General features: G+C 30.9%; 1 protein-coding gene across 1 annotated transcript; it reads right to left on the minus strand.

The window, feature by feature from the left end:
* Window positions 1-1,650: 1,650 nt before the first annotated feature.
* Window positions 1,651-2,273, minus strand: LOC113859411. Its single transcript, XM_027492193.1, has 2 exons — window positions 2,117-2,273; window positions 1,651-1,967 (listed from the first exon to the last, which is right to left on the minus strand). The coding sequence occupies exons 1-2, from the start codon at window positions 2,271-2,273 to the stop codon at window positions 1,651-1,653; spliced, it is 474 nt and encodes a 157-aa protein (XP_027347994.1).
* Between the last annotated feature and the right edge of the window lie 14,079 nt (window positions 2,274-16,352).

Here is a 16,352-nt window from a genome sequence, read left to right on the forward strand (position 1 = left end):
TTATCATTCATTTTCCTTTCTCTCATTCTAACATGCACTTCCAGTGCACTGTGATCATAGATATCGATGCCTCTAGCACTTCTCGAGGTCTTACTCAACTAGGTAAATAGTCATTGGTTAGCCCATGCATACGGATACAACGTGTCCAATAATCGGGCCTCTTAGCAAAGGCATAGTTAGGAGTCTAGTCAGGAAACGAGTGTGAGGCCATGTGATGCATTCACTCTCAAAAAGAGTGTGTACACATACGCGAATGTCGCTCACCACCCTACATTTCCTCTAGATTTTCATTGTTTCCGGCCTCTATAACTCCAGTGTATCTCTATAACTATTCATACTAGATTAAATTCATACTCGACTCTTAGAGTCATTCTCAAAATTACCCTTTCTTTTCACTATAAGATCGTGCTTAGTAAAGTACTTCCAGACTAATTCTATTCCAGTTCATTTCATATCAATATCATTCCAACATACCATTTTACTCAGATATATTTCATAAAATCTCATAATACTCAATTTCAGTAGATTTAATCATCTTCCACATTAAGTACTCATCATGTACACATATATCAACTACTCAACCCAAGCAACCAAACAGTCCAACTATTCAAACAAACATATTTTCAACCATACTCAGCACAACATATATCATACTCATCTATCTTATATCATATTCACATAACAGTGCTCGATGAGCACGACATAAATACTATAATAGAAAGATAAAATAGAGTTATCCTTACTTCAAAGATAAGCTCAAAGAGATATATTGAAAAGCTAGGGAGTCAACTATTGGAAGTTCTCCTGAACACTAAGAGATATGCATAAGAAACAAGAACAAGAAAAATGATCAGAAAAACTCAAGTTTAATCCAAAGAAACTTACTTAGAATTACTTAGCTTCAATGTCCAAGTGTGATTATGAAGAGAAATCAGAGTTTCAGAGGCTTTTATCTGAGTGAAAGGAAGAGAGATTTCAGAGAAAACTTGAGAGAGGTACGTGGGTTAGTAATAGAATGAATTTCTCATGCGAGAAATCTCTTAAATACCCCTCAGTCCCACGCGTTCTTGCTTAAGCGAGAGACAACTCGCTTGAGCAACGAGCATCTCGCCTGAGCAAGATATACAGACAGTGGTCTTGCACATTATTTTCTAATATGCTTGCTTGAGCGAGCTCTATCTCGCCTGAGCGAAATGGTGTCTAGAGAGCATGTTATTCTTCCTTTGGGTCCTTGCTTGAGTGACCCATCTCGCCTGAGCAAGATCACTCTCGTCTTGGTGAAGTGACGATTGGGCAACATTTATCTTATCTCGCTTGAGCAAGAATCATTTCGCCTGAGCGAGATAGCTCTACAGCAAGATATTTTTGCATGCTCAATCTCGTGTGGGCGAGATTTATCTCGCTTGAGCGAAATCTCCTGCACCAAATCTCCTCTCAAATCCTCCCTACTTACATCTAAATACACTCTAATACTACTGAACATTAAATAACACATAATTACAAAAAAAAAATTGAGAAGAGGGTGTTACACTACTCTCATCTTTTTAGGAATTTCGCCCCTGAAATTCACTGATTTAGGAATAGATGAGAATATGCTTCCTTCATTTTGTCCTCATATTTCTAAGTAGCATCCCCTTCATCACTTGCATTCTAGATCACCTTTACCAAAGAGATATCTTTACCCCTTAGCTGCTTGACTTGACGATCAACAATCTTCACAAGAATAACTTCATATGACAAATTCTCTTGAACTTGGACAGGATCAAGTTTAATCACATGAGAAGGGTCTAGAATATATTTTCTCAATTGAGACACATGGAATACAGGATGCAAATTAGACAGATTTGGAGGTAAGGCAATATGATAAGCCACAGGACCAACTCTACTCAGAACTTCGAATGGTCCAATGAATTTAAGAGATAACTTTTGGGACTTTAATGCCCTACCAACTCCAGTAATAGATGAAACTCTCAAAAAAACATGATCTTTGACTTGAAATTCCAATGGCTTCCTTCGCTGATCATGATAACTCTTCTATCTATCTTGGGCGACCTTTATCCTTTCTCTAATCATCTTCACTTCATCGTTTTGTTTTTGCACTATATCGGGCGCATACAGAATTGTCCTCCCACTTTGTACCAACATATAGGAGTTCGACACTTTCTTCCATATAATGCTTCATATGGTGCCATGCCAATGCTTGCTTGATAACTATTATTATACATGAATTCTACCAAAGGTAGACATTCATCCCACGCTTCTTGTTGCTCCATCACGCAGGCTCGTCGCAAATCCTCTAGTGTTTGGATAGTGTGCTCTGTCAGTTTGAGGATGATATGATGAACTAAGATTTAACTTACTCCCAAAAGCCACTTACAAACTCTCCCAAAATGTCGATGTAAATCTTGGATCTTGATCTGATATGATGCTCAAGGGTACTCCATGCAATTTTACCAAAGGGTGTTACACAGGAGTCAAAGGTATTAAGTGCATTAATCTGTTATAAAATATGTTTCAATTACAATGTAAAATAACTCAATTGTGCTGTTATATGCAGGTTTGGTTGAAACTCCCTTTTGGAATTCAAGTCCACATTATACTTATATTAACTGGGAACATGCTGATGAGGAAATGGAAAATATAGATGTTGATCTTGATCAAACATGGAGGGAGGGTGATGCATTGTTTGTTGGCTAAATGTTTGAGTCTAAAGAAGATATTAAAATGGCTATTAAAATCTTTGCAATAAAAACACATCAAAGTTATTTTGGAGTGGAATCAAAACCAACAAAGTTTCATGTGAAGTGCCCAAATCATACAACAAGATGTCCTTGGAGGGTTAGATCAACTTTGGGCAAAAATTTTAACAAGTGAAAAATCACAAGGTGTGGTGGAGCACATACGTGTGTTCATACAATGATGTCTCTTGACCACAAAAAATTGGATTTCTACTTCATTTGCAATTTCATTCTCAGTAAGTTGCACCAATTTATCCTAATACGTTTGATGGTTCTATATATTATTTAAGAACATTATACATAATTATACTGTTATTTGTAGGTATGGTAAATGAACAATCATCAGTGCCAATCACATTAATCTAAGAAAGAATTAGTGGTCAATTTGGCTATCAAGTTTCTTACAAGAAAGCTGTCACTAAGCTAAAAGAACACTAACTAGCAAGTGTACTAGATAGTTGTAGCAAGTAATAAAATTTGGAATTTAGTTTAAGTCCCAAGTATCGTCCTTAGGGATTAATTCTATCAATTACTGCTTCACAAATCAATAACTAGTTGAGCTAAATGAATTTTGGAGTATTTTGAGCATTTGCAAATAAAAGCAATAAAGTGTAGAAATCAGAAAATAACAGCAATATAGAGTGACAAATTTAGAAATGAATTGATGTGTGAATGGAGTTAGGACTGATTTCATCTCTTTATCAATTGCAAAATTGAAGTAGATCTGAACTCTAAGTTCCTTAATTGATTGATGATCAATTTCACTTATTTAATCAAAGGACAATCCCTTGCCTCAATAATCCTAATATTCAATTAACTACCCTAATTCCTTAGGTGTAAATCAATCAAACATTGCATTAAGTATGAGCAATTAAGAGATCACAAGATCACAAATTTTTATCCCTAAGATATCCATAACCTTGACATTCAATTCAGATATGAGAAATTAACTCAACTTCCATTGATGAAATCCTCTAGGTTCAATTCAAATGAATAGCTAATTCAAGAATTACATTACGGAAAGAATTAAACGTTTAATACAATTAAGATCTTAAAATCCAGATCTACAATCAATTTACAATATCAAAATCAGATCCATCAATCCATAAGAAAAAGAAATCAGAGCATGTTCATAGAAGAAAGAGAGAGAGAAAGAGTAGAAGAAGAGGAGCTGCAAAATTTCTTCATAAATCCAATCCCTAGCCTGTTCCTTAAGGTCCAAAGCTTGGAAGTCACCCCCAATCTCCCTCTCTAACTCTCCTAAGGTGTGAAAATGAAAAATGAGAAAAAGATACAAGTTTCTAGGCTAATCTCTTATTTATAGAATTTTTTTCCTTTCTGGCGTGATCACTATTTTTCATAAAAGTAGCAACGCAAAGGTTCGTGGTCTGCGCGTGTTCACTTTCATGAACAATAGGAGTCACGCGCAGCTTGTTGTGCTACAGGGCTCTCTAGAACGATCACTTTTGTAAACAAAAGTAATCACGCAGAGCTTGCTTTGCTAGAAGCTTCTCTAGAACGATCACTATCATTAGCAATAGTGATAACGCGGGATCTCTTCTTCATGAGTGTTGTCACTTTTGTGAGAAAAAGTGATAACGCACAGGTCAACCTTCAATATTTGGCTCTGGAACAATCACTTTTGCAAGGAAAAGTGATCACGCCCAACTCTTGCTTCACCAAACCTTATGATCTCAGCTCAGAGTTTCCTGCAAAACTAACAAAATTACATCAAAATTCTATCAAATTCACACAATATTTATATATTTTTGTGCAGTTTTCACTTTTCAAATTACATTTTTTATCAAAAACAAATTTGAAAACTACATAAAAACCTAGTAAAATCTGCATTTATTAAAAGCATGGAAGGAAAAAAGAAAAGCTATAGTAAAGTTTTTTGGTAATTGGGATGAATCGTATGCCACATTTCTGAGATGGTTGGAGTATATGCAATTACATTCATCTGGGTCAGTATACAAAATTGAAACCAATGACTATGTGAGGGGTCACCAAGTGGAAATGACAACAAGATTTTAACATCGAATGAATAGAAGTTAGTACCAGACGACCAAAGATCAAGGGAAAAAGGTCGACCAAAATCTACACGTATTAGGAATGAAATGGATTGGGTGAACTCTCAATCATGTCAACGATATCATTTGTGTAAACAAATTGGTCACAACCAATGTCATTGTCCTAGCCATAATCAACATACATGACACTTTTTAAATATTGTTAGCATTACTATTATAACATTATTTATTTTTGTTACGTATTCAGTTGTTGTAATAGACTCCTAATTATGTTAGATGTTTTAGGATGGTATTATAATAGTATTGAGTATCATATGTATGGTAGTACTACGAATGAAAAGATATATTAATAAAGTTTCAACTCCACATAGGATAGTCATAATATAATAAAGAAAACATATAAATAGTATGCTAATATCACTACTATTTGCCTTGCTGGTCATGGTCCTCATGTGTGATGAAAAGAAATTTGTCGCGAATCCTCATTAAAATATAAACAGAAATTAGTATAATACTAGGGTGCTAACCTAGGCCAACTCCAATGACAATGGTTGAGAATATGCATCAAACATGTTAAAAACATTAATTACAAAAGCAATTAATTAAGGAGGGTTTGTGTAGTTCCAAGGTTAAAATTAAGAACAAGAAGCAAAATTATAAAGTTCAATCAATAAAAAGTAGTAATCCCTAGTTCATTCATATGGACTTTATCCTCATTCTTCTCAAGATTTTAATCCTCTTCCTCTCCTCCCAGAATTAGGTTAATTTAACAAGTGAAAATCAACTTTATGTTTTCATATGAATTAAGCAATCTAATGAACTTCAATCTCTCATTCCTTGATTACGCAATGTTACAATTAAACAAGAATTAAGCAATTCAAATTTAAAATTTCATTAAAATGAATTAGGGTTCATTATACAATGCTCCCCTCATTCACCCATTAATTCAATTCAAGAGATTAGGAAGAGGAAATTCATGAAAAGAAAGGAATTATATTAACATTTAAAACCCAGGAATTCAACAGTCTAAATGAACTCTCTAGGGATTACAAAAGAGTTTAGCCCTCCATGAGGATGGGTCTTACAATTATCAAATGAAAATAAAGGGAAATCAATGACATTAATGCATAAACTAGAGAAGTATTAACAAGAAAAAGAAAATCAAATCCTAGATTCGGTCATTGGCTGTCACCTAAGGATGACCTAAGCTCTGCAAGTGATCGTAAATTGGTAAGAAATCTTAAAGTGTGTAAAAATCTCCATACCCTAATTTCTAAAGTTCTATTTATAGTGCAGTGATTTTCGTTTATAGTAGCTACTGTGGTTTCATAGTAGCTACACCCAATGATCCCAAAGTAGCTACTATCATTTCACAGTGGCTATGAGTAGGTTTCCCTTACCATTGACCCTCTCTAGAGTAGCTACTTTGGGTTCATAGTAGCTACGTGCAAGTCTGGGTGATTTTTGGCCTTCTCTGTAGTGTCTACTATGGACTCAAAGTGGCCACGCGCATCACCTCTTCAAACTGGGGTCTCTGTAGTGTCTACTATAGGGTCAGAGTGATCACTTTGGTCTGCTCTTCTGGATCTAACTTGCTGTAGTGTCCACTATGGAATCCAAAGTAGTCACTTTTAACTCAAATGCTAAAAATCCATGGAATAAGTCTATAAATTCCTGCACAATTATTAAAATAATCAAAATTGCAAATTATATCTATGTAAATCAATGTAAATTAACCAAAAATGAAGAAACCTATGATATTTGACCAAAATGATGTTTCTATGTTATTTACACTCCCTAAGTCTACTTTTTCTATTAAAGAACACTAAAAAGACAAGTAAAAATTCAATAAAATGTGGATTCATCAATGTGGAGTAAGGATGCAATGACGAGATCGATCTCTGGCCTCCCTATAAGGATTACGTCTCACATCATGTTGGATGGTATCTGCAACTTCTCTAAATTGGGCATTTAGATTAATGCCACGATACCCCAAGGATACTGTAAAAGGCTCTCCCAGTGACTCAATAGCTAAACCTAGAGCGGATGGTGTGAATAGTGACGGATCATACGAAGGCAGGGTCATAAAATGATGAAAGTTGGGAACATAGTCTTCTACAGTATTGAACGGAGACCTATAATGTGTGGTAGGTTATGATGAGTGAAAGTATGAAGTTTGTGTAGACTGAGATGGAATGAAACGCACCTGTGAGGGGATAAAATACACACCATCTTGTCTAACTGGCAAAGACGGATAGACCATATGGCAGCTTGCACCTGTCTCTTCCGTCGTTGCAAATCTCTCCTTTCTTTGCGTCCCTCAGGCTGTCCAACATCAACATATGGCTCCTCTATGTGTCTACTTTGTTAGAACCAAACTTAAGCCTGATGAAAACTATCATCTATATATCCCTGAATCTATCATGTTAATCATCGGAAACAAAAAAAATGGAAGCATACCTGAATTCATGATGATAAGAGAGCGCTAGGGTTTGGCCTTCCATATCAACACGTACTCTCTTGAGACATCTAAAGTCCTATTGGCCTCAAATCTCCTTTTGTTGATTTGTTTACCCTTTATACAATTGATACAAATATCAAAATCTGTAAAATCTAAAGGGTTTAGAATTTTGTTTGACACAAGTCTTTCTATTCTCCGTTTGGAGATATGACCTAATCGTCTGTGCCATAACGCAGCTGAATTCTCATTTGTTAATTTTCTTTTTATGCCTTGAGTACTTAGTTGTAAAGATTCATTAAATGAAGCAATCGTATCGATTAAATAAAGATTATCATAACTTGATAAAGAACTAGAACCAACCAATTTTGAATCATGAAACAAACTAAATTTTCCATTCCCAAATGAACAAGAATAACCAAATTTGTCCAAAACAGAAATAGAAATCAAGTTTCGTCTAAAAGACGGTACAATAAAAGTTTCATCAAGATCCAAATAAAAACCAGTCTTTAATAATAATCTAAATTTTCCAATTGCTTCAACTTGAACCGTTTTTCCGTCACCCACATATATGTATCTTTCACCATCACTTGGTTTTCGGCAACTCAGGCAACCCTGCATAGACACACTGATGTGAGTTGTTGCACCAGAATCTATCCACCATGTGTGTCTAGGTACAAAAGTTAAATTAACCTCAGAACAAACCAAATTGAGAAGTATACCTTTCTTAGCACGCCATGCGTGATAATTAGTGCAATGCTTCTTCACATGCCCAACAGCTCCACAAAAGAAAGAACCATTGCCTTCAGAATCATTTGATTTCTTTTGTTGTTTCCTTTGAGGTGCTATAACTGCAACTTCCTTATCCTTTTTCCTTTTTAGTCCCTTGCCCTTATATTTTGAGGTAGAGGCAAGATGAGCACTTTCTGTCTTATCTTGCTTCAATCTTTCCTCTTCTTGAACACAATGTGAGATGAGCTCATTCAAAGACCAAGTCTCTTTCTGACAATTATAGCTCACCTTAAACTGACCAAATTGTGTTGGAAGAGAAATTAGAACTAAATACACCAACAAGTCCTCAGAGAGTTCAAGCTTCAGTGCTTTTAGTTTTGAAGCAATATGAGACATCTCCATGATGTACTCCCTAATGTTGCCCTTACCTATATATTTCTTTGAAATTAGGTTTGCCAAGAGTGTACCTATCTCAAACTTTTCATTCTTAACAAACCTCTTTTCAATTTCTGCAAGAAACTCCTTAGCTGTATTTATGCTTTCAGAAATTGTGCCCCGAAATGCTTCCAGAATGGCCTTCTTCATGATCATTAGACTCATGCGATTTGACTTCTCCCACATTTCCATCTCCCTCTTATTTTCAAAGGTACTCTTATCTGTAAGAGGTGGGGGTGAGTCTATCCTTAACGCAAGGTCAAGATCCATTACTCCAAGAACTATCAAGACATTGTCTTTCCAGGACTTGAAGTTTGAGCCATTTAACACAGGAATAGAGTTGATATTGGCAGTAATATTGGCAGGATCATTCATAACTGAATTGAGAACAACAAACAAAAAATACACTCACATAAGTCTCAAAAATAAAATAAAATTCAAATACAAATAAATCCCATTTCAAGATACCGGTAATACATTAGTATTTTATCTTTGGACAAAATTTTAATTATTCAATGATACCTTGACACGGTAATAAAATGCTAATAATAAGAATGTGTCAAATAAAAAAAACTTCCTTTGGGCTGATTTAATATTTACACACAAAACTGAATAATTATTACGTAATTTATCACCACAAGCGTGTAATTACGTAAAAATACTAATCTTCCTTTGGGCCGACTAGTACACACATAAATTACAAGCTCACAACCTTTTTATATTTTAAAATAAATTAATTTACACAATAGAGGTCACTTTGGTGACATGTTGTTTCAATTAATTAATCTTAAAATATATATAAAACCCCTTAGTATTTGAATTTAAAATTAATTAAAATTTTTTTTGCATAACTGAACGGCATATGCATAAAATATATATAAATATATTCTACTCGCAATTAAAAAAAATATCAAACGTATATATTTATATATAATAAATCAAATCAATGGTGCATTCAATTAATAATATATATATAAAACATTTATATATGTCTAACTTGAATAATATATATCGAGCATTGATTCCTAAGTTGAACGGTGCATAGATTCATAAAATATATCGTTTATATATGAATTCAACATTTCGTATCAATTCAATCAATTAAATAATCAAATGTATATAATTAACAAATCAATTAAACAATGAATCCGTAACTGAAATGAATTGATATATGTTAATTACTATTCAAAATTGAAACCAAATTTTCATAATAATATATCCATATTAATCACAAAATCAATTATCATAAAAAAAAAATGTCAATTTATTATGAACACATGACAATCATCAAATAATTGATTTCAAAATATCAAAAGAGTATTGTTTTGAATTCATATACCAATAGAAACACAAAAGTTAACACGCGTAGAAATTTAAATACCATTCTCATATTTATCTGAATTTATGATTGAATTCACAATTAACAAATAAATCAATCATGTTTCATGTTCATGCTCGAAAAATATCTGGAAACTAAACAATATCATCCAACTATCAAAATCCTTTGTATCTTCTTACTAAAAAAAATCATACTGAAGAAACATGTCCAGAGAAAACGAAAACCTCCTAATGATCAAACATGATATATTTGCTCTGATACCAATTGTTAGAACCAAACTTAAGCCTGATGAAAACTATCATCTATATATCCCTGAATCTATCATGTTAATCATCAGAAACAAAAAAAACGAAAGCATACCTGTATTCATGATGATAAGAGAGCGCTACAGTTTGGCCTTCCAGATCAGCACGTATCTCTTGAGAGAACCCTTTAGCAATCTCTCTGTTTCTTTCTGATAATGGGATGTCAGAAGAAAAGAACGTAGTGTATCCTGGGGACCTAACCTATTTATAGACAAATAAGACTGCCTTTTGGTATTTCTATTTTTACCCATCACAAAATAGAATTACCTTTTAGTTACCACACATTAAAGGTCCCATATCCTTTCAGATACATAATTGACCAATTTAATTTATTTGATCACTTTTAATTTAGCATAACTGAAGGTGTCCTTAATATATAATTATTCACATATAAGATCAATGTTGGATTAAGGATCCAACATACTTTGGACAGGTGGGTCAACTGCTGATGAAGGTTCTAAGATCCGAGCCTGTTCACTCTATAGAGATACCATGATCTCGACTAATATGTAGAACTTATCAAAAGTGAATGATTGTTGGCCATCAGTAGTCAAGTAGTATGCCCTCTCATGTGCATCTCCCTACAAAAACATAATATTATACTTGGTATACAAAATACAGGCTAATTATATTAAAAAGTTAGGTAAAAATACATACCAATAATGAAAAAACAGCTGCATCTCTCATCATCCAATGTTTAGTATGACGAATATACCATCGTATGTACTTTGAATTAGAACATAATAATACAATCTATAGCTCGTTGCTAAAAACCCAATCCAAGTGCCTCTTCTATAACGCTAACACATGTTTGAACTTCTTATTCCAATTCTCTTCAATTTTATCTCTAAGTGTGATGTCATGTAATGCATCAGTTTGATAAGGATCTCGAGGAGTGTTAGACCATCCCAAACTGACGCATCACACAATCCGGTTGGTGTCACTCACAAATCTGTATGCAAATAAGGGGCACCACTGACCTCTAAATAATCATCCTTTCTAAGCAAATTAGGGGCAATGTTGAAAGTAACTGTTGACTATAATGCTGCCATATAATCTGCAAATTGAATCATAATAATTTATAAATATTGTGAAAATAACATAATCAACAAATAATTTATAAATTAAAATTAAATAAATACCTCATCATGCATAAGACGATCAAGTTTATATCTATAATATGCAACATCTTTCTTCTCTTTTCTAGGCACCCTATTTACTAACCACCTAAACAATAACAAAATTTATAAAGTATATTTAAACACAAAGTATTAATATTTAAAAAATTGATAATAGAACTTTTGATATACTATGCATACCTGGCACCATAAGGAAGATCATGCTGTAAATATGGAGGATTAGGAGGAGCCAAATATGGAAACCTATCCCACGCCCACATAACCAACAATGGAGTCAAACCTCCAATGGCAAGTCTATCAATATTTGTCGCCATGCATAACTCTCTGTACAAGAAACTGAGAGGTGCTCCTCCTCGGCTATACTGTCCTATGATAGTGAAATCCTCAAGCAACGACAAGTAACGAACTGTGACCCTGTTGCTAGAGTGATCTACTAGCATAATTATGCATGGCAACATGAGTTGAAATGATGATCTAATCAACTAAGCTTCAAGCTACTCCCCACAAAAGCTTTTGGTGGTGGCATAATACCTAGACTTTCCTCAACCATCTGCGGCCAATTACCTCCGGTAGCTGTAAATACTAGAAGCCTATAAACTCGAAGACCTATATGGATGACTATATCCTCAAGCGTTATTGCGCACTCTCCTGGTGGCATATGAAATGTGTGAGTCTTAGGCCTCTATCTTTCACCTAATGTAGTTATCAAATCTCTGTCCAATGGAAAGTTAGCAAGCTGAGCAACTCTAGCCAGCCATCTCCAAATGAGGTATAATCTTTGCTGGAACATTGTCTACCCTAGCTGGTATGAACTTACACTTCCTGACTTTCAACAGTGGATGCTTTCGCCCATCTCAAATGTATTCAGAGACATGTATACTTTGAAAACACAATAAAGATAGACCCTCTGACCCAAGATTAATTATCATACTTTCAGATGAAGATGAAGCTATCTAAAAAGTTAAAAATATATATTAGTATTATTATCTCATTATAAACACATTAAAAAAATTATTAATTTATACAATCTGTTAAACTACTAATAATAAAATTTTTAAATTCAATTTAAAAGAATATAAATTTAAAAAAATATAATGCCAATTATATGACCTAAAGTTATTATAAAAATTAAAAACAATATAACAGTTCTAAGCTTGGCTTTTTATTGATTTTTACGTCTTTCATAAAATATCAATACAAATTTCTATCATATATCTATATATTAATTTTTAATAACAACTTTTAAAATAATAATTATGCATCAAAGTATTAATATCTTTTCATGTTATACTTATTATATAAATTGTAATGATATTGTTATTAATTTTAGTTTTATTAAAGTATCAATCTATATTCTATTTTACTCTACAATAATTTAAAAAATTATGCAATAACTACATTATTAGTTTATTTAATTTTAAAAATTTAAAGTTTATAAATTTATAAATTTATTTCACTTCTCCTACTTTATTTATATTAAATCAAAAACATGTTTTTTATTTAACTTTATTACAACGTAATATATTTAATTTATTTACATTTCAATTTTTTTTTTTATATTTTATTCTTTTTTAACTATTTTTATTAATCAATACTAATAATATAATTTTTCATACTTTTACTTAATAGCAAATTTATTTCTAAATATAATTATCTTGTTATCTTATAAATATAACTAATTATATATTTTGAATTTAATATTTTATGATTTAACTAAATTTATATATTTTATTATAGTTTTACTATCATAACGTTTATATTTTTTTGAGTTCCTAAACATAATATTACATATATCAACTAATATATAATTTTACTACTTATATAATCATTAATTTTTTAATATCAATCAATTTTTATATATAATTTTTCCATAACAAATTAACAAATATCAATTACATTCAACAAAATAAAATATATCTATAAATTGCAGTTTAGAAATAAATTTCCCTTAATCTATTGTTCCAAGCACGTGTACAGTGTTTATATATATAAACATTCAAATTTTTTTTAATAAATACAAAAGAAATACTAAAAGCTGGTAAAAAATTAGAAAAAAAAATATAAAATTGCATTTGATGTTCATCATTAACCTTGGATGCCGGCAAAAATGACTATTCTAGTTCACCACCAAAGATCCTAAAATTAATATTCAAATTAGTTATTTTTTGTCAAATACAATTCAATAAAATATCACTAATTTTACAAATTAATTTTTTACCTTCTAATTTTTCAAACAATAAAACAAATGAACAGTAAATTTTTTGAGAAATTTTTCAAAATCGCGTAGAAATTTCTTGGAGGCTGGCGTTAACAGAGGAATACCGATGAAGACGGAAGAGAAGAAGTCGTGCGCAGCGTCGGTTTCCAATATACCACGTGTCAAGATTGTTGCTAGTACCGTCCAAGATACAACGATAGCCTAGTCGATGTGTCAGTCCCGATATACTTACGATCTCAACACGTAGCGCGCTTCATCCCGAACCGTCCATTTCAAATATCTATCTTCCCTCTTTAGTTGATACTGCTACGCTGTTGACACGTGTTCTGTCTCGTTCAACTTGCTACAATATTATTATTATTATTTCTTATTTTTTTCCTGCTGTTTTTTAATTTTCATGTGTCACTTAGTGGAGTAGTATTGGATCAAGGTGGTTGATAAAGTATTAAAAAATAATAAAAATAAGGCTATTGGTAATGCATGGTCGATAATGGTGCTAATTTGGTAAAAAAAATAACCTTAAACAGGAAATTAATTACAAAGAAATTTTATTTTGAGAATTATTTTTAAATATTTATTAATTAAATAAAAAAAGTCACCTTTTACTCACATTTACTTTCATTTTCTATTTCTTTTTATGATATTATTCATCACATCATTCTTTTATGATTTTTTTTCTCTTACTCATTTTATGATCTTCCTTATCTGAGTAAAGACTCCATACAAAGCAGTGAGATGATCTCACAAATAGTCATTTCATTGTCTGAGAGAAGCACATAAATTAATTTATTTTATTGTCATACAAATATCTATCTAAAATGTATGACTAAAATTAATTCAAAGATATATTTTAATTGCGGTTAATAATTTAAAATTAATAATCTTAAATACAAAAAAAAAAATAAAAATCTTCAACTTTAGTACAAACAAGGCATGTAACTAGGTAAAAAAAAATATATGGCTTTAATAATTTGTACGTATTGAGCTAATAAACTAAAACCAGAGGCAAGTAGTAAAATGCTAATTAGTTTTTTTCTCATTTCAGTTGTTTTTCGTAAAGTATAATGCTGACATGATGTTTAACTAAGATTTTTTTTTTAAAAAAACTACATAGATCTTTTACTGAAAATATTTTTTTTTGAGGTAACTATGAATATTGTGAGTCACAAAGCTTGATTTCTCTTTAAATATTTAATACAATTATATTTTTTAAACATTTAATTAAGACTTGAACAAATAAATTAAAACTATCTTTTATTCATGTGACTTTAGAAGAATTTTAATGTTACGACTAAATTGAGATATAAATATTTTTTCTTGGTTAACAGTGTTGAATGATAAATAAATAAATAAAGGAAAATAGAGAAAGGACTCAAAGGACCCACAAATTTCATTTTCTTGTCTATTTAGTCCAAAAAGAGAGAATATATAAAAGTACATAAAAAGACAAAATGGACTATTATACAAAAAGAAAAATCGTAGCAACGTATTAGCATAGTTTTATTTTGTTAATACTCTTTTTATTATTAATTAAAATTCATTAAAAAATAAAAAATAAAATAAATCTCACTCTTATTTTAATGAATCCTACTCATAATTTATAATTTTTTAATAAATTTTAATTAATAATAAAAATGTGTCACTATATTTTTTTTATTTAAAACTAAGTTAAGCTAAATTATAAGAATATAATTACTTTTTTAAAAATTTTATTTTTAATTCTTTTATTTTTTTTATCAAATAAATTCAATATTTACTCATTTTTATCTCTCACTATATTCTTTCCATTTATTTTCTCTCTTTCTATTTCTTTTCAAACCAAAAAAGATGTGTGAATGAAAAAAATCGCTAAAAAATAAAAAACTTACTAAGAAGTGTTTTAAGATTCCGATTAAACAATAAAAAATCATATTTATAAAAATATTTTTGTGTATGATTAACATGGTTTTTTAATATACTCTCATTATAATTTTCAAAAAAATATTTTTATTTTTATTATTTAATTGACATCTTTAAATCACTAATTAGTTAGGTCATAAAATTTATTAAAAAAAATAAATGTAAAGTGGTCACTCTACAATGTTTGAGTAAAATAGGAAGGAACCCATAGAATCAACAAGAATAGTGTTATTTAGGCTTAATTAGGTGTTTAATCTATATAAAAGATATATGATTTGAACTTAATTCTTTTTTTATGATATAGTTTTTATTTTTTATAATAATTATTTTTAATTCGTTTAATTGATGTAATCCATTGAGATACTAGTAAGGTCAACATTTTGGTTAGATTACATCAATAGAAGGACTGAAAAAATAGTTCTTAAAAAAGTAGAAATTATATTCTAACAAATTTTTTTATATAAAAGCTAACTTTAAATTGTACAAATTTTGTAAGGTTCGAAAACTTAATTAAGTAATATATTATAAATTTTACTGCAAAGCAATTTTTTATTTACCAATACTTTATTATTAGATTAGCTTATGTTATAATAGACTTTTTCTAATAAAAATAAAATTGGTAATATAGATATTTAAAGGTTTAAATATATTTTTAATCCTTATATTTTAGTGAATTTTTTGTTTAAGTTTGTCTAAATGAATATTTTCATTTATTTTAGTATTAGGTTACCTAGGTCTGTAAAGTAGGAATTGAATATAAATGGTTTAAGTTGAACTTTATGATCTAAAAAATTTTAAGATCGCTTCTAGTGGTCTTATTCAAGGTTGGAAGAATTCATAATAGGTTTCATGAGCAATCTTGGTGTATATTCTAGGATCAAAGCTGAACTTGGGCTATATTTCCTTAGCTTCATTTAGTTATGAGTAAGAAGATTAACCATATTTTAATTGACATGGATTCAAAAGCAACTTTAGAATTAATTAATTCTATTGGGATCAGCTCTCATAAGTATTATCCTTAATTAGATAAATTAAGCTGCTATTAAAATCGTGTAG

The sequence above is a fragment of the Abrus precatorius genome, unplaced genomic scaffold (genome assembly GCF_003935025.1).
Source record: "Abrus precatorius isolate BTA unplaced genomic scaffold, Abrus_2018 Scaffold2, whole genome shotgun sequence".
Classification (NCBI taxonomy): Eukaryota; Viridiplantae; Streptophyta; class Magnoliopsida; order Fabales; family Fabaceae; genus Abrus; species Abrus precatorius.